Source organism: Amblyomma americanum, chromosome 11 (genome assembly GCF_052857255.1).
Source record: "Amblyomma americanum isolate KBUSLIRL-KWMA chromosome 11, ASM5285725v1, whole genome shotgun sequence".
NCBI lineage: Eukaryota > Metazoa > Arthropoda > Arachnida > Ixodida > Ixodidae > Amblyomma > Amblyomma americanum.
Window position 1 is genome coordinate 109700149 of NC_135507.1, and position 19857 is coordinate 109720005.

General features: G+C 47.4%; 1 protein-coding gene across 10 annotated transcripts in view; it reads left to right on the forward strand.

Annotated features, from left to right (window-relative positions):
* The window catches only part of LOC144110486 (transcriptional activator Myb-like), a 195247-nt gene that overhangs the window by 68539 nt on the left and 106851 nt on the right, over positions 1–19857 (forward strand). For all 10 annotated transcript variants that reach the window (XM_077643419.1, XM_077643420.1, XM_077643422.1 and 7 more), the window contains exons 7-8: positions 17271–17529; positions 18486–18658. In XM_077643419.1, coding sequence (XP_077499545.1) covers positions 17271–17529; positions 18486–18658 — 432 coding nt within the window. The remainder of the gene's footprint in view (positions 1–17270; positions 17530–18485; positions 18659–19857) is intronic.

Sequence of the window (19857 nt, forward strand, 5' to 3'; positions counted from 1 at the left end):
AGGCTGACAAAGGAAGGTTGCGCGGTTCAGTATTAAGGTAAGTTTTGTTTTAAAACCGATAGTGCACTTTTATCATACAAGAAAGGCAGGCAAAAGACAACCTGAATGTTGGAAGCAAAGAAAACCGATGGTTGGCGGCGCCACAGGCGGCCAGGAGAGTATCGATTTGTTATGGCGCTTCGCGTCTATGAGCTTTGCATGCCCCGTGGTTTTGTTTTTGACGCGCCTCGATTTACAAGCGCCGAACAGCAGAGGAACTCCAAGTGCCGCTTCAAGTGCTAGTTAACCTTTGTAGGAGCCTGTTAAGGCTTGTCAGATGATCGCCACGGTCAATGAAAAACTATGATGGCACGATGGTCGGTGATCGTACAAGGCAGCACTTGTGTATTCGCACGCTCGCCCGGCGAAACATTCCCGGCTGTACCGGTCAACTTCAAACTACTTACCGAAAATCGTCACGTTGGCTAAAGCGAGACCCTCTATACTCAAACTGCGCTTGACTGCCGACGCGTTCGGCGGCTTCGGCGCACTCATGACCGCACTGGCGGGGAGACTTGGAGCATGTCTCTATTTCGTGCCGAGTGTGCCAATCGCCGCCGGCTCGGCCAGACTGATTCGGCTCCGCGGCGAGGTGTGCGTTGTGACGTAATTCAATAGCTTCGGCAGTTGGGCGGAGCTGTTCTTTTCGAGCTCGGCTAATTTAATCCATTCACAGTTCATATCTGAAAGTACATGCAAGTGGGCGAGAGAGCCCGATCCAGTGGACCCGTTGGATATAGCGGAAGCTGTTGAAGCGTCGTGCGCCGGCTTAGTTTCAGCCAACTTTAAACGCGGCCGCCCTTGAGCACCCATCCGTTTTTTGTGGCAAAAAATAAACAAATAACTTGGCCTTTGATACTGCGGGAGACCTTGACGCCGCCTGCTGCGCCGTTCAAGGAATCACAATCCGTTGGCCCCGAAGCCCCGGCCAGCCTCCGATGGGCCCCTCGCGACTCCTCGCACTGGGGTTATGATATTTAGTTTGCAACGGCTGCTCACTGAGGAAGGGGGAAACGACCCGCCGGCGCCTAACCTAACCGTGCTCCCTCAAAAGCATCGCACGCTCTCTGGCGGGAAAAACTTTTTCAACTTCGGATCCAAATTTCTTTGAAATAAATGCATCTTTCGCTCCCGGACAAGCGGCTACAAAGCCATTAAATGCCGAACTATCAGATTTTGCTAACAAAAAAAATTTGATAGGGTTCTCCTCAGTGTCCCTTTAAAGGTCAGGGTTGACAAGATAATGCAGTTATTCGAGCACACTGGATCCAATAAACAATGGTGAAAAAACATGTAGAAATGCGGAAAAATGGAAGATAATAAGCAGTTTTGGTCACTGGGAGAGAAACCCGAGGAAAAGCAGCTATGTAGGTTAAAGTGGATATTGAGTAGCTGCCTAAATCTGGAGAGATTAGATAAGGTAACAACGCCCTTGGGAAGGTTGTTCCATTCTTCTATGGCGATGGGAAGGGAAAGATTTGTTGAAGGCGTTGGATGAACCATGGAAATGCTGTGTGCTGGAAAAGTTTAATAAGCGGCGAGGTGAGCATTGAAGGCACATGTAACAAATTTTCGTGAAGTGCAGTAAAGTTGAAAAAAGGCATGAAATTGGGCTTTTTGGTTCTTGGGATCAGCCATATTAAAACTGTGTGAAGAAGACAGGACAACAAGAAGAGGCGCGAACAGGAACACACGAAGTGCAGACTTCCAACTAGTTTTATTACGTGAAAGAAGGGGACTTATAAGGGTCTTTAGCATGACAAAAAAAAAAAAGCTACAAACCCAAATGAAGTAAGCACAAGGCAGCGACAGAAAAATGCAAGATAGTAACACTGCCACGTGTGCATTAAGCCCAATATATATAGCCAGGACGTGCCCATCTAGGAATTCAATCTCCTTCCTCGATAAAGACAAAGGGGGTGAGCTGACACAGTTGTCACCCCTTTTGGCGATGTAGAAGGCCTCGGTTACTTCTCTCTCCGTTTTTGTTTTTGCCTTCGACAAGAATTTTGTCCTTTCCAGAAAAGGCCTACAGCTATTGCTTTCTCAGCTTTTGCAGTGAAGGGGAAGGTTACTGCCCGTGCTGGTGCGCATGGATCGCTTATGTTCTAGAGCGCACGCATTAAAGGGACTATGCAATAAATTAATTGAGGTTACGTAAAGCAGACAAGAGATAGGCATTCCATGTCTCGTTACCCCAGCGCAAAATTTTTTAGCTAGCATCAATAACAACCAAGATATAGACGATTAAAAATTACGCTTTTCCTCTCCCCTTCAACTCGTACATGCAGGGCACCAGAAAAAAAAAATAAAGAAAATAGCTCTGCTGACTGGGCCCTGCCCATGAATACATCATCGGCTGACGTTCAATTTGAGACTTCCAGTTGTCGCACCCCAGCAGCAGCGTCGGTCCGGTCTCTCTCGCCCACTACTGGTCCTGAGGGGGCCACGCACGCTCCCCTCAAGACCGGTTGTGCTCTTGTCATCCTGGATTGTGGTGCATGTCGGATTCCTTTGCTTGCCGTCTGTTGCAGCTTTAAGGGCCTGTCACACTAGGCCAACAGTCCGCTGATTCGGTCTGCCAAAAACGTGTCGTCGTGATGTCTGGCTCTATGTCACACTGCGCCGGCAAAAACAAAACAGTCGGCCGAGTGTCGAGGTCAGCGCCAGGTCTCCCACAAGACGGCAGTTGGCCGATGGTCTGGCAACTCCCATGTCGCACTAGCGAGACGATGTGCGAGACCTCCCGCCGACTTGGCCCTTTCTCATTCTCACTCTTCTTTTGTCATAACTGAGTAATACTTGTTGGGGGGCTAGTTGGTGCATGTTCTCACTTGCTATGTGTTGTCTTTTTCGGCGCTACAACCCTTTTCTGGAAATTTGTCAAAACTCTTTTGAATGCCCATATAGTAACTCTTTAACAATCGTGATTATGAACCTAGAACGAGTGCCGTCCAGTACTGAGCAGAACTGATTGTTGGGTCAGAAAGGCATGGCACGAAAAATACATCCAGTCGGTCGCAGGTAAACAAGGGAGAGTTTATGTAAGGCTAAAAAATTTTTAAAAAAGCAAAAAAGTGTTCAAAAATGCGGACTCGAACTTGGCCCCTCCAGACTGAGAATCTACGACTACACCCACGACGCCACGGAGGACAGATATATTTGTGTAAGCAAGGCAGCAATATGGGCAAGTTGGTTGTACATTTGGTTTGAATAACGCGCTACACACTAACCAAACGACAACTGGAACGGAGGACACAGGGCAAGCGCGACTAACAACTAAAATTTATTCTGGTACGAGGGTACATAAATACATTTCACGAACGTGCTGAAACAATCAATACGATGCCAACGGCTGTGTCGCACGCTCCTTCGTCTCTTGATTAGATGCACCTCCTCACTTGATAACAACACCGAGGGTGTGCTTACGCACTCTTCTTCACCGGCCTCCGATATGTCAAAGGCTGCTCTTAGTTCCCTATCTTTCTTTTCCTTTGCCCGAGCTAAAATTGTCTGATCAAAGTATGGCGAACATTTGTGATTTGCGCAATGGGGGGCGAGGTTTCCGGGATTCGTTATTTTTCCCAAGTTATTACTGTGCTCTTTCAACCTGGTGTTTAGACATCTGCCTGATTGACCTATGCAGCTCATGCCGCATGACAAGGGAATTTTGTAGACTATACCGGTGGCACATTCTACGAACTTTTCTTGGTGTGCGATACCACAAGTGTTAGCTAATTTTTTCTTCGACTTATTCATTTCATGACAAAGGCTCACCAATTTCCTGGGTGCGGTAAACTCCAGGGGAGCATCATATCTGCCTGCTACTTTCTTTAATCCATGCGAAACATTATGTACATAAGGAATGACGACAACACCAGCACCCTGCTCTGCATGCTTTTTCTGCGGTATTTTGCTATCCAGTAGCTTTTGTAGATTCTTTTCAGCCACAGACGTTAACGCGTCTGGGTACCCACTCATCCTTAGCCTATCAATTTGCCTCTTGATGCTACGTTCTACCTGATGAGAACACGATTTCTTAAGACACTGCACCAAACTGTTGCTTGCTAAACTCCTTTTCACCAACTTAGAGTGCGCGGAATGATAACTTAAGAAGCTTTTTCCCGTTTTCATCAGGTACGTCCAACACGTGTGCTTACCACCTTCTTTTTTTATCTCTATGTCCAAGAATCTAATCACAGAGTCCTGTGGCAGCTCGAACGTGGATTCCAGCCCGGCGAAAACCTCTCGGAAAACATCTAATATTTTGCTTACTGACAATCGATTCGCAATCGCTTTGTTCCTGCTTTGTTTCCCTTTTGCGATTTAACGCCCAGAATCAGTTTCATGAAATGAACACGGAGTTCAACCCAAACCAACTCCAAGGTGTTAGAAATAGAGAGACTTATGGGTGAAGACACAATATTATCGGCGATGGCTATTAAAACACCTCCTCCACTTCTGTGACCTCTATCAGAACGATAAACATTGTAGCGCTTCTTGCAATCGAACAGTTCCTTGCTCTCTATCTTTGCAGAGAGCCACGTTTCGGTCAGCAATACAACATCGGCATCACATGAGTCGATGACAGAGTTTAGATCTTCCCGCTTTGGTATTATGCTTCTGATGTTTGTGAAAAGAATTGAAAGTGCTGTCTTATCTCCAGTCGCCCGTCCACTGCCCCTCCCGTATCTCTACGGCGAAGCGTGTGGCGAGCCAGAAGCAGGAGCAGTGCGATAAGGGGCCACTAAAGATCCCGGTGGGCCAGCTAGCTCGAAAATGCTATCGCGAATAGGGTCAAAGGCGTAGCATATGTTGTTACAATACAGTTTGTTGTACCTCAACTTATACTTAAAGTCAGCATCCTTCGCGAACTGCACAAGCTTCTTTCTAGCGACACGTGTCTACAAAGAATAATCTTCACTTACAGTGACCTTTTTATTTATTAGTTTGGCAGACTGCACTAGGATTTGTTGTTTTGTTTTGAAAGACCGGAACTTCACAACAATCGGACGACACTTTTCATCCGAGAACGCACCAATCCTGTGTGTTCGTTCAAACATGTCATTCGTAAGAGCAGGATCAAAGCAGCCTGAAACAAGGTTCAATAATTTTTCTTCCGTTTCATCCCACGTTTCGGACAAACTGTCGGGTACGCCGAAGAACAGAAGATTGTCCCTGCGCTGCCGGTCTTCCAGCTCAGTCTGTCCAAGACGTAACTTGTTATTTTCATTGACAAGCTGATCAGTTAGCTCACGCAAAATCCGCAATTCCCCATGCGCCGCATCGCTGGCGGATGATTTAGAGTCGACTGCCGACAGCCTCGTGTCAATATCGGCAATGCTTCTAATCATAGATTCCTGATTTAGTTTCATTTCACTTGTAGAGGCTATAAAGTGTGATTGCTCTAACTCCATTTTAGCGGTCCTTGAATTAACGCCTTCTAACAGAGTCAACATGTCGTTAAGCTGTTTCTGCAGAAAAATATCAACAGCGCTGTCTTTGGACCGTGTGGCAGCGCCAGAGCCCACCCCAGGGCCAGGGTTAAGCTCAACGTCCCCCGACACCAGAAGTAGTTGACGAGAAACATCGAAGCACTGGGCGAGCAAAATCAGCAGCACTCCCGGGCGTGGGAACAGGAGCAGGCACATATTGCTCGATTTCTTAGCAAACATGGATTCCTTATTACCAACCTGCATGAAGAAACGCATTCCGTGAAGCAGCCGCATGACGACGCTGTCCCCACGCCCACTGAAAGGTGCAGGTCGCTGCAGCCCGTTTTTATCCAGATGGAAAGGTGATGTCGTGGACGATGCGCAGGACTTGTACGATGGAGCCATAGTGTAGCAGGGTTGCCAGAGTTCTCCAATTTCCATGCTGCCAAATTGAACGTCGACAGTCACAGGCGTAGCCGGAATGGCATCAGCTGGTGCCATAGGTCCCGCGCTGAGTTGAAGCATTGCTGTTATCTGCATGAAGAAACGCATTCCATGAAGCAGCCGCATGACGACACTGTCCCCACGCCCGCTCCAGATATATTTGCTTCCTTCAGAAGTGCATATCTGAAGTGTGACACTCGCGACGGAAGTAAAGCAGGTGACACATGTGCCAAAACTTAGCCAGCGCTGCACCGGTTGCCGCTTGCGAACTGCAGCCCCACTGCAAGCAGGGGCACTCGGAGTGGCAAGCATCGATGCGCCGCTTGGCCCAAGCTCAAAGCGTACGGTTTTCCACCCCACAGCAGTGACCGACAGCTGCTTGGCTTGGTGTTGAAGCTCGCACCAGAAAAGACATAATAGCCGTATTATCAGAAAGTCCGTCTGATATATACTCGAGCAGCAATAAAGCATGCCTGCCCAAGTAGCGAGCTTTCAGCAACGGCGCTGCCCGCGGTCGCACCGTCCGACGAATTGCGTTGCTGTCTGGCTGCCCTTGTCGTCGCTAGGCCTGTAGCTTCTTTCGCATCGCAGGCGCAGCGGACGCCACTTCGGAAGTCACCTGCACTATATTAAACGGTACACTGTTATATCGCTTTGCTGTCAACAGCATATTCTCGCAATAAACTATGGTCAATTTCCGCGACGCCTTCGGCAGCGGAGCTAGCGGACAGCTGCGGGCGTCAGGCGAGCCGGACAGCAACGGCGGGCCAGCGGCAGCTGCGAGGCGATTCTGGCAAGAAATTTGCTCGTATCACAGTTGTTACTTCTACCAGCAACTCGGTATTGATCAACGATCCTCAAAAATGATATATTTTTCACATTTCTCTATACCAATGTTTATGATTTTACGCCAAAAACCATAGGCTAATTTTTATGACCGCGGCCCAGGCTATGACGGGATCCAGGCTAGTTGGCCCGCCCAGCTGGCTCGGTCTTCTTCACGTTCGCACCAGAAAAGACAAAAAAGCCATGCCGTGAGAAAGGCTGCCTGCTATATTCAAGCAACGACAGCATGCCTGCGCAAGAGCCGAGCTTTCGGCAACGCCGCCGCCTGCGGGGGCGCTGAGCGACGAACTGCGCTGCTTCCCGGCTGCCCTGGTCGTCGCTAAGCCTAGCTGGTTTCGCATCGGTGCCGTAGATGAGGGCGCTTCGGAACTAGCCAGAGCCACAATAAAGGAACTACTCTAGTCACATTGCCTTTAGTGCAAGCCCGTCCCATAGTAAAGTTGTGCTCGATTTTCGTGACGCCTTCAGCAGCATGGAGCGCAGCCAGGAGAGCCGCATCAAGCAGCAGCAAGCGGCTGTGGGATGAAATTTCAGAAATGATATATTTTTCACATTCATCTATCCCAGAGCTTCTTATGAACGTAAATCTTGTTCATGTTTGAGGAATGTTTTTACTCGGCGGCCAATTGCGTGAAGACCTGGTCGGCAGACTGGTTTTCTCTCCATCGCCGGTCTCGAATTATGTCGCACTGCGAAGATTACCCGAGGGGCTCGTGCGGCAGCACGAGCAGACGACTTTCACGGCTACCGGAAGTGTGCCCGTGACGTCGTGGCTGCCGTGGCTCCAGCGAATGACATCATGTGGTGGCCTGCCGACGTCATGGAACTAGTGATGTCTATTTTCACGATTTCACTTTCAAGGCCAGTCACTACGTAAACACCAAACGGCCCGCGAATTTTAAAAAACTCGGTTTTTAAAAATTCATAATAGATTGCGTGCTCACTTCCGAACACTCATACTTAGTGTGGACGCTTCTTAGCGTCATTTCTAAGCATGGAAAACATTTGCAAGCGACTTTTAATTCATTGCACAGTCCCTTTAAAACAGCGGCCAGTTTGTCCGATGTAGGACTTACAACAGGGGGATGTCGTAGATCACTTCAGAAATGGATTTGATGAACTTGCACCAATGGTTTATCTTGCACGGGTTGGCATCTCTTTTTTCTTTGTACAGTAGGGGGCAAACCTTCTTAATGTTGTGGGAAAGGGAATGATCATATGGCATGACAAAAGGTGGGTTTTGGTCTGTGTATTGCTCTTTTCATTCTGTAGCTTTGAGTTTTTGAAGCAGGCTTTTGCATGCGCCGCAAATTAGGTGGTGTGGGTACCCAGCACAGAGCAGGCGCTCAACTTGATAGCGAGAACCTGAAGGAACCGCGTGTGCACAGGACTCCTGCAGGGCAGAGAGGCAACGAGACAACCAGGGTGGAAGTGTGACTTGTGCAATAAACAAAGCATTGCAGTTTTTTGGCGGAGGAGCACTAGGGGTTTGAGGCCGAGAGACTCATTCGTATGGGTTGTGCTAAGCCAAGATGAATACTGAGAAGTGTTTTTGATAGCCTCAGGTGAGTCAATCAGATATGCCCGGTGAGGGTTCCATATCGATGAGGCGTATTATATTTTAGCGTGGATATATGTTTCGTGCGCTAGTTGTCTGATGGACATAACAAGTGATCTTCGGATAAAGCCAAGAGTTCTGGAAGTGCCTGCACAAAGTCTGGTGATTATGGTCGGCTCATATTAATTTGTTTTTTATTTCGATACTGAGGTGCCTGTATGAGCTTGTTAATTGAAGTGTCATGGAATTCAGGGAGTACGAGAAATGAATAACGGAGCCTTTGCATGAGATGTGAAGTGTCAAGCTGCATGAGCCAGTCAGAGCACCATTTTTGGATTCGGTCAAGGTCGTTTTGTAACATTTAGTGGAGATGTTGCGGTAAGTGACGGAATCATCTGCAAATAGATCGACAGATGACATATTTGCAGATGGCAGGTTGCTGATGGGAATGATGAAGAGAAAATAGAGCAGCGCGTAACAAAACCCACAACCTAAAGAAAATAGGAAAACGAGCAGGCGTTGAAGTTGTATTTTCAGCACCCGTAAAACTGTCTATGCTTTGCAAAAAGACCAATCCGTGCGGTATCCAGGAGAAAAAAAGATGTGTAATAGACCATCAAAAACGATTTGTCACTTGTGAGGAGGGTGTTGTCTATCGCGTACCGTTGTCTTGTGGCCATGAGTGTATTGGGCAAACGGGGAGATGTGTGAATAGCAGGTTAAAAGAACATGACTACAATGTTAATGAAAACAACACTGGACCACCTAAGCCAACACTGTCGTCACTGCAAGGTCGGGTCTGAGAAACGGGACCGTCCAAATTCGTGCATGCCACTTTTTAAGAAGAGCCAAATCATAACCCGCCACAATGATGAGATTGTTCGAGATATTATTGAGGCTCGTAGTATTTCGCATGCAGGTAACAAGTGTGTGAGCGTGGCATCAGTGGCACTGTCAGCGAAAGAGCTCTCCTATCTAGATCGATGGCAACCAGCGAAAGGCTGACTTATCAATCTTTTTCGCTTCTCGTTGTGGCTCATGTATTTATACGTAGCGACAGCCAGAAATAAACCGTTGATAGTTAGCGCTCGTGTCGTTCTGTGTCTCTCCTTTGTGTCCTGTTTTGTTACGCGCTGCTCTATTCTCATGGATCACCAACTCGCCCAACAAGCAACACTTGTGATGAAGAGAAGCAGAGCGAGAACAGATCCCCTTCAGTAGATCACCAGAACTGTAAACGGTTAGTTAGATTAGGTTAGAGTGACAGAGACGCAAGTTTAGACATGGCTTGGGGAGGGATGCAATCAAATGCTTGGGAAAAATCTAGGTAAATGACGTTTGTTTAAATAATAGCAAATCTAAATTGATGTGAAGATCGTTTGTAAATGAAAAAAAAAGTTCCGTTTTGCACGAGAAGTCTGCTCTGAAACCATGTTCACTGGGAAAGAAGAAAGTGTTATTATAGAAGTGTCATAATAATGGAACACAGTATGTGCTCAAATAGTCTACATGAGTGAAATGGGTGATGACTCACCTTATGGGCAGTTTTGCTTAAAAGCTGGAGTGTCCATGTTAATAAGGCGTATATATATGTGTTGTATTTGCATTTATTTGCATGTGATGCAAATCTCTCTGTGCAGACTAATTTTACTGTCCCGCTTTCAAGGAACTTTTTTTGAAAGACACCTGCAAACGCCGATACCAGAGTCCTTTGCTGATACTGTCAGCCTTTGAAAGGGCTTTACAGGAGGGGACTTAAGTTTAAACAAAATATAGTGCAGAAAGGCTTATGGTTTATGAAGGTTTAACATCCCAAAGTGACTCAGCCTATGAGGGACGCCGTAGTGGAGGGCTCCGGGTAATTTCAGCCACCTGGGGTTTTTTTAACGTGTACTGACATCGCATAGTACATGGGCCTCTAAAATTTTGCCTCCATCGAAATGTAACCGTTGCGGCTGGGATTGAACCTGCGTCTTTCGGGCCAGCAGGCGAGTGCCATGACTACTGAGCCATCTTGGCGGCATGATGCAGAAAGGATGCACAGTTTCACGGCTTATTACATGAGAACGACCAGGCACAGTGTACAGCAGTATGGCATATTGGGCTAGTTTAACATATGTCTTGCAGATTTAGCACAACTATGTTGTCTATCCTTTACTTTCCTTCATTTTTGTTGCACTAAATCTGCAAGACAGTGTACAGAGGTGGCACTCTATATAATTCAGGAAGCGGCGTGCACTCAACAAAAGACAAAATGCACTCATTTTGTGCACTTCATAACAACAAAAATGCATGAATCCTAAAGCACCAGGTTATCTGGTCGGGCAAAATCTTTGATAAAGTAGGCTTCAATAATTTTGAATATCCTGCTGAATAGTGTAATACAGTAAAACCTCGTTGATACGTTCCCTGTTCGTACGCTGAAAATCGTGGACATTAAAAATGTGCCATAGAGTTACACTATATTTTTCCCGGTTAATACGTTTCCGGAAAACACGATTTCCCGGCTACTACGTTTAAAATTTCGACAAATTGTGGTCGTTTAATACGTTTATTGACCAACTGCACATATGCAAACATGCATGTGTGCCGAACGAGAGGGCACGCGACATATTTTTTTGTGGCAGTCGCTTGTCGTGGTGGCTTCTCTGCAATGCCTCGGTGCAGCAAGGCGAAGCACCTTCACAATCAAAACAAAAAAAAAAAGAAAAAAAGGCGCGCTAGCATTCGCGACGGCCGTTTCTGCGGGGATGCGGCATGAAGGGGAGAAACGCTGAGGTTTCTTTGCAGTGCCTAAGGGGAAGGAGGCGAAACTGCTATGAATGACAGCGATGCACTTAAGCCGGGTCTGGGAAATGCAGGTTAAAAGAGCAGGAACACTGCGAGAATTGGCGCCGCAGTGGCTTTTACGGGTGCAAGGGGGCGAAGCATCCAAAAATGGCAAGGAAGAGATTTTGGTGAGTTTTGTCACATGAAGAAGGCAGGGCACCGACCAAAATAAAAATGAACACTTAAATGAGGTTTGAAGTTTCGGCTCTCACACGGGAGCCTTGTTCACAGACAAGAACAGACGTGAAAGGCTGGCTATTTAAGCTTGAAAATGTGCCCTAGGCAGCGGGTGTAGCACAAGGAAGTGCCCCATCAGTGCTATTAAGAGTGTGTTCGGTTGTCTGAATGATTAAGAATTCTAGATATAAACAACTTTGGAGATTCTTTTCTGTTTTTAAAATGCGCGCGTTGCTCCAATCTTTGTCATGCTGCCTGCTTTCAGAATGTTTGGCGAGTGCATTTGACAAAGCTTTCTTGCTTGCAACATCATACTGGTGTTGTTTCAACCTTTTAACAAAGTTTCCACTTTCACCCTCATACACATGGTTACAGTCTCTGCACAGTATACTGTACGCTATGCCCGGAAATTTTTCTTTTGGCAGGCAGTCATTTAGGTTGACGAGGGCTGGCCGCAACTTTTTCACCACCACGTGTGACACCTCAACGTCGTAAGATCGCAAGATGCGCGCCAAGGTTGCGCTGATCCCGGGCTTGTATGGCACAGGTGCATGTTTTTTGGCAGCTGGGCCACTGTCAGATCGGGGGGGTCGCAACAGTTAGCGTTCTACAGCGTTGACGAAAGGCAACGGGTAGCCACATTCGGAGAGGTCCTTGGGAACTCTTTGACGGTCGGTCTTCACGTCCTCTGGCTCTGTGCAGATGCGGTCTGCTCGACGAAAAAGAGAGGCAACCACTGATCCCTTGTGAGAGGTTGGGTGAAGGGAGCCAGTATGAGTGCTCTTCCTGTACACCTTGAATGAGAGCGTGGATTGGCTTTGTTTCACTAAGGCATCCAGAAATGGAAGCTGTCCATTCTCTTCTTTATCGACTGTGAACCTCTTTCGATGCTGTTAAGATGCGCTGTGAAATCAAGTAAAGCATCCTTCTTGATGATAGAAAAGCAGTCATCGACGTACCGCACAAAAATCTTTGGTTGTGAGCTGAATGAATCTAGTGTGCGGCTGTCCAGCCATTCCATGGTTAAGTTTGCAGCGGTAACAGAAACTGAAGCACCCATGGCTGTGCCGCAAACCTGTTTGTAAAAGACCTGGTCGAAAGTAAAATAGGTGTTACTCAGGCAGAAATGCAGGAGTCGCCTGAGATCTGGCACATCGATTGGCGACCTGCCAGGCAAAGTGGCATCAGATTCCAGGGCTGCCGTGCAAACCTCGACTGCTTAGTCAATTGGAATGCTCGTGAAGAGCGACTTGACATCAAAAGAGACCATCGTGTGACAGTCGTCAAGACGCACATTTCGAAGTTTTCCCATAAAGTCAGCAGAATGACGCAACACCAGTATGATTTTGCAAACAAGGAAGCTTTGTGAAATGCACTCGCCGAACCGTCTGAAAGCAGGCAGCATGACATAGATTGGAGCAACGCACACATTTTAAAAACAGAAAAGAATCTCCAAAGCCATTTATATCTAGAATCCTTAATCATTCAGACAACCGAACACACTCTTAATCGCACTGATGGGGCACTTCCTTGTGCTACACCCGCTGCCTAGGGCACGTTTTCAAGCTTAAAGAGCCAGCCTTTCACGTCTGTACCTGTCTGTGAAGAAGGCTCCTGTGTGGGAGCCGAAACGTCATTTAAGTGTTCATTTTTATTTTGGTCGGTGTTCTGCCTTCTTCTTGATGTGCACCCCCGACTTTCATCACAGCCGTCGACACACCGGATGCGTTACGAATTTCCTTCTGCGCTAAAGACAGCGTGAATGCGGACAGAATTCAGCGAGCTATGGAATAGGATCTGTTCAACTCTGGTGCCAGGAAACGCCAGTCAACATTTTTATAAAGTGAAATTGTCAATAAATGTCTTTTTATCTCATTCAAGAACTACGTTTCTCAAAATCAGGCGGTTTGGATCATAACATTTTTCCCGGATAATACGTTTTTTTCCCGCAGTTAAAAAAAAACGTATCAACGAGGTTTTACTGTATTTGATTTTTCAACCTCAGTGTTTGGTTTTAGAAATCTGCAGGTACGCGTTTCTAGTGAATAGCATTCCTGGAACACTTGCTTCGTGTGTTGAACAATGAGGCAAATGGCAATCAACGACAAAACAGCGCAACTCGCATGCCTTCCACTTGCGAGTAGCGCAGTTCTTTATGAAGGAAGCCAGTGGTCTTGCAGTTTCGGATCTCGGTGATCTGTGCTTTTTCCTGTATTGAAAGGGTGAATAGACTGAGGGCCCATAACCATAGAAACGGCGCACACACTGAGGCAGGTGCTGGGAAGATGGACTAGACAAAGCTGCAGCCTGAGTTCCCGACCGCTGCAAAGCTTTAATCTACTCACAGTAGTAATGGGGGACAAGAAAACATGCTTAAAGAAGAATATGCTCTGGCATTTGCAAGTTGGCCCACCCTCTCATATTTTGGAAATAGGGCCTCCCCAGAAAATGGATTAAGGTGGGATTAGTATAACCCCATATGATTATTCAATGGAAGGTACTGGAAAATTCAAGTCCTCAAATTTTCAAATTTGGCCGCGTTGTTGATGTCATGACTCTCTTGACCAATCAGGGAATTATCGGTGGTTTTTGCCTAAATGCAAAAAACGGATGACAAGCTTCGCTCCTTTGCAGTGGGAGACTGTTTTGGCCCATTATGGGACTGGGAGTGCAGCAAGGCTAGTAGGGCCTTGCGTCCCATTGAGAAGTGAGCACACCTCGAGAAGCATTGCTCAGCCTTTCACCCAAGGGGTGGCCCGGCACGTGCTCTAAATGCAAGTCAGAGCTTTTCGTTTCCTTTTTTGCCCCTCACTCGGCCACCTTGCCATGCACACCAGTCTTATGTTTCTAATTGTTTTTTTCAAGTTACTACTACTTTAATCTCTCCTCCCCACCCTTTTCTTATGAAATGACTGCTAGGCTTTAAAAAGGCACAAATTGTCATGATAATGAGTGAATCAACATTTGTGTGCGGTACGTCTTTCTTTTCGCAGTTGCACTCGATGAGAAACACTACAGGTCTTGCTCTGCCCAGGTGTCATTGTCCTTGGGCTCAGCCTTTGCAGCCAGCAGCATATGTGGTGTGCATCGACTGATGAAGCATTGAGCAGTGCAGAGCGGTGGCCTCAGGCATGTTTTGAAGCGCACAAGCACAGAATTTGGTTCACTCGTCACCTGCGAACCGCACCAGCCACTGGCTTTTTTTAAATTTTGCAGGCCAGGTTTTCAGTATCCAAAAACTTTTTTTAGATAGAGGTGGCTAACACAGTACTTACTAGAATTTATGGTGCGGCATGAAATGTTTAACCACAACGATATATTTAGATATGCAAATTCATTTTAGTAGAGGTTCACTGCTTGTTTCTGTAGAATCCTGATTTTACCACTCTTTTATGATTTTTTTTCTGCTTCATACGTCCTAAAGAATGTATATTTTGTGCTCCAAAAGGGGCTCCAAATCCTACCTTTAGCTATCCCACCCATGAGCTCCTTGCCCTGGTCAGAGGCCGTGTGTTTACGAACTGACTATCTCTTTTATTTTTTTTCAACACGTGGCGCTTCAAGAATCATTGTGGAAGCAGACGCTGGACTGAGGTACATCATACCCCAAGGCTCGGCCATACCTACCTCAAACACCACAAATAGGTCGGCTGCTCCAACTATAGATAGCCATTTTTTTGCGAAACATAGATAAACATGCCATCTACCGTAAAAACCCACATATAATATGAACCCAAATATAATACGACGTGAAGTTTTAGAAATGCGGAATGGAAAAAAAAAAGTTTTACCCGCTCATAATTCTGAATGTGCTTCTGAAGTAGCACATGAAACCCCTCTATCGTGTGGCTCTAGGTACATTGGTCAAACTGGCCGACGTCTGAATGAAAGATTGCTGGTGCACAGGAGGAAGGTAGGCAATTATAGAGATAGTAATCTTTGTGAACATTGTCATGACTGCACTGAAAAGAATAAGACACCATGTAAACCTTTCTTAAGCGCATGCAAGATAGTGGCCAAGCATAGATGCCAGGATGTTAGAGAGGTAATAGAGGCAGATTTGATTAGAAAAGCGGGTCCATCCTGCACCAGCGCACCATCTATCTCACTGACTAAAAAGGAAAGAATGTTTTTGTGTGCGGCTACTTGATGTCGGCAGTGCTGTCAGTTTGACATCATGCAGCAAGGTGTATTTAATGTGCTTGTTTGTCAATAAATCTTTAGTTGGACGTAAGCGCTTGGGTTGTCCAGTCCTTCTTTGTCCCTGTTTTTTGCGCTTGTACATGACTGCAATGCACCAACTCGCCCAAAGGTCTGTGCTTTTGACGACAGATGGAGGATGGTGCCGTTTCATAAAACGTTGAAGCCACCCTCAACTGGCTTTGAAGTCCACAAGTTGGAGCCGTTTCTCCTAGTAGTGCGAATGTATTCGACGAGGTCCTCTTCAAGTTTTGGGAACTTGCACTGATTCCCATGGAAAGCCTTCCGGATTCGGCTAGTCTCGGTGAGGTCTTGCATTTGCAAACACCAGCAGCGAACAGACTTTTTGCCGATGTCAAATTTGCACTCGGCCTCCCGTTTACCGTGTTCCTCAGCGTATTTTGCCACTTGAAATTTGAAGCCTGCTTTGTAAGGCCGTCTCTCCTTGCCCGTTACTTTTTGTTCGATTTCGCAAGCAGTCACACATGCTGCACCCGTATAGCAGAGCACAAGAAATTTGAGCACTGCCATTTTGAAAGCGTTGCGGCAGAGCTTTCGACACACGTCGCGCACATCGGACACGGCGCTCCGCAGCCCAGCTGCTTCTTTTTCTCTGGCTGTTAATGCATGCGTAGACAACGCAGTGGTGCCCAGATGACTTCTTGTACATCCAGGAGGATGGCAGGGACATTTTTGGGCACTCTGAGAGGTTACCAAGCTCGCTCTTTGTGCACGGTGTTGAGGCAGCGTTTTGGTAGCTCGGCAGAAGATGGTGCCTGGGTTTGATAGTACACACGAACCGGTCTCGGTGCGAGAGTATCTTATTCTGGTCTATAGGTGAACCATGATTGCTAGCATGGGCTTAGTTATCTCACCAAACCAAAGCCAAAGTGACCATAGCTGCTGTGGGCACCCTCAGGTGGCCCGCGTTCTGTGCATTGTGTCTGATGATACGGAAGAACCCTTGGAAACAGCTCATTGAGAAATGCTCCACTGTGAGCTGTTGTGGCAACCTATCAATCTTGTGAATAAATTATTTTTATTTGCTTGCTGTTGTTTCTACCTCTTGCAACACAAGGCTTGAAATAAATAAACAAACAAACAGGTAGCAGGGGCCTTCATCATCGTAATAAGCCTGACTACCCCCACTGCACCACAGAGGCCTCTCCCATGTCTCTCCAATTAACCCTGTCCAGCACCAGCTGTGGCCAGCCTACTCCGCAGACTTCTTAATCTCACCTGCCCACCTAACTTTATGCCACCCCCTGCTACGCCACTGGGGTGTAAGGGCATAAACTTGGCACTCCAAGAACTGCTCCTGAATGACGGCATGTGGGGCGAGTTAATGCATGACTGAAAAAACTGCGGTGCAACGATGACCTTCTGGTGTGCGTTTCTTTCTTGTGCTGTCGTTGTTGTGCCGCAGTTTTTTTATTCATTCTGTTGCTGAAGCAGCATCACTTACCTACTGTGGGAAATTTCCAAAAGTGAGTGAAGTTTTGTATGGGAAAGTAAGTAGACAAACATGTGCACATGCACCTCCCACCTGCGTTGTCCTCCGAATTTTGACACCAGAAGGCACTGTGCAGATGCATTGTTTGCTGCCAGGCAAGCATCGATGGAGCCAGAGAGTTCATTTTTTTACGGAGAAGAAAAGTTGGGTGTCCTCCATGTTCCTTTGACAGGACCAGCTCTAGCTGGGCTGTGATATGTGTGACCTGACTTAGCCAATGGCATTGCAGAGGAGTGCCACCCCGACTACCCGCCTTGCCACACTTCAGTGGCAGTGCAAGGCAGTGCCCCGGTCCTGCGTGCGACCAATGACCCAGCTCAACTGCAGCCACTGTGGCAGCCAGAGGAATTCGCTGCCATTCTCTCCTCGTCGAGCGCAGACATGGAAGTGCCCCCCGTTAAGGTGGAAAGCACCCCTCGCCGGGTCAAGTGCGAGGATGGCAGCAGGCCAGAGTACATCGACATCAACGACCTGCTTTCGCCGCTCAAGTGAGTGGCGTCCACTCTGGGCTGACCACCACTCAGCCGCCCATGCACAGAGGGCAGGAACATGGGTGGACTTGGGGGGGTAGCGATAAATGAGCTGGTGTGCAGTGTGTTTAGGGTCAAACCCTGAACTGGGGAGCGATTCAAGTTGAAGCGCAAGTAAGGACAGCACACAGAAGACGGGTGCTTCCTGTCACCCCTCCTTCTGTCTGCCGTCCTCTGCTGCACTTGAGCTTCACAAGCTGCTCACCAAGCAATTTGTTCTACTGAAATTTTTCAACTGCAAAAGCATTTGGCTCTGCTCGGATGGGTGCTAGTTGAATTTGCTCCTGCTTTCATGGCAGAAATCTTTGTGACTGTTCTCACGCAACTCTTCCTTTCCATTTTGTATCACCACGGGCTTGGATGGACAGTGTGTGTCCGTGGGGTGTGTTGATATGTTCTCATATTTTGTTTTTGTTGAAAATGGCAGTGCCAAGGGCCTTTGACAACGAGCTGCAATGCTTGGACAGTGACAGCAAAGTCATGCTTTGAGTGCTCTCAGCATTCTAGTTTCCAGCGCCTGTGCTGTCTTATTGAGCACATGTCGAGCTCTGCTGTATGCTTGAACTGTGTCGCAGCCAAGCAGAAGCGCCATACCTGGCAAAATAGAAATTGTAGGTTTAATTAGCACTATAAGCGACCCTTGATAAAACGCTAACAAAGTGCCACTCCTCGCAGGCATTACTTGGGTGGGCGGGTTGCAAAACTAGTATAGAATAGTGACAGAATATAATAATAAAAATCGTTAATGCTTATGCAGAAGAGGGTCCTCGCAGCATGCGCCTTAGCGTCTGTTCGTAGTTTTTGAAAGGGAGCCTTGCTTAACCAAACACATTGCCACGTGCCACGACGAGCGAGTGCGCATGCTGACCAGAACTGTGCAGCCTGGTGGCATCAGTGTGGTGTGCGCCGTGCAGGGACATAAATGTGGAGGAGCTGGAGTCGGCAACAGCCCGGAGCCCCAGCGAAATCCCTGACGGCAACGGTTCCTTTGGGCAGCTGACGGTCCTCGACCTGGTCGCAGGCACCGGTGTCACACCTCACGTCACACCAGTCAAGTTTGGCTCCCCCACTCAGCAGAAGTTTACAGGTGGGCAAGAGAAATGTTCTTTTTTAGTGTGCCCACATTCACGGAAAATGCCATCCGTCCTTTTGGTCCTCCAGTGGGCTGGCCGAGGTATTGGGGGCCAAAGCATGGCACCATAAATAAAGGTGAGGCAAACGAGACATCAGGCATGCTGCTGCGTGGTTGCATTTTTGCTGCGCATCTCTGTCGCGTCGCTCTTGGTGCTGGCCTTGAGCAGCTGCTATGTCAACGCGCAGAACCGGCACTCCCTCCCCACGTGCGGCGGCCAATGGCGGCTGTCAATAAGCTGCAAACTGGCACCCCCTATTCCCCACTTGAGGCTGCAGATTGTGGCTGCTGATAAGCAGCGGTGGCCCGATAACATATTTGCATTCTACTCTTAATAGGCGACCTCCAAGTTTTTTTTTACTTTCAACTGCGCACTCGGCGCTCAAGGGAGCATCGATAGTTGATTGAAGGGCTGCTGTTCCAATCACAGCTGCACCACCACTTGGAACGGCAGAGATTCTGGGGAGTGTCGGTAGCTAATGGAAGAGCCAACACCGCTTACACAAGGTTTCTCTTTAGCTCTGGCACATTTGACTACTGCCGGTTGCGTTTCACAAGTTTTGAATGTAGTGCTTCATCATTCGTCATTTGTACACCGGGTCCGGTATGCAACCGGCGCTCGTTCACAGCTACATTCAAGATGGCTGCCATTCTTTACGCCGAAGAAATGAACAACCGCATGCCGGACTGCAAGTTCGACATTCGCAACGGCTGGTACAGGTGCGGCAGCTGCAGTGAGTCAAAATTTTCAGCTGTTTTATGTGATGCTGTGATGTGACTGTTTGCGAAGTGCAGGATTTCGCTGCACGATGACGTTAGAACGACGAGCTGTAGGACCACAGCAGCGATCATGACAGTGCTAGTGAGGCCAAGTAGTCCAGTGACATACATTTTTCTTTTGAAATGTGCCCACGGGCATGACGTGCGGCAGCTGGTAGCGGCTGGCGATAAGCAGGGACCGCAGGATACTGCTATCATGTTTTATTATTAAAGGTCAAGCTTAGATGTCCTCCAAGTTTTTTTTTTCTTTCTGAAATGTGATATAGGGGGATTGACTTACAATCGTGTAAATCGTGTATGCATGTCGCCGTGTGTAATTTGCATCTGGTTACAACCAAAAGTGTGGTTACTACGCAGTGGAAAAGTTGCATAGA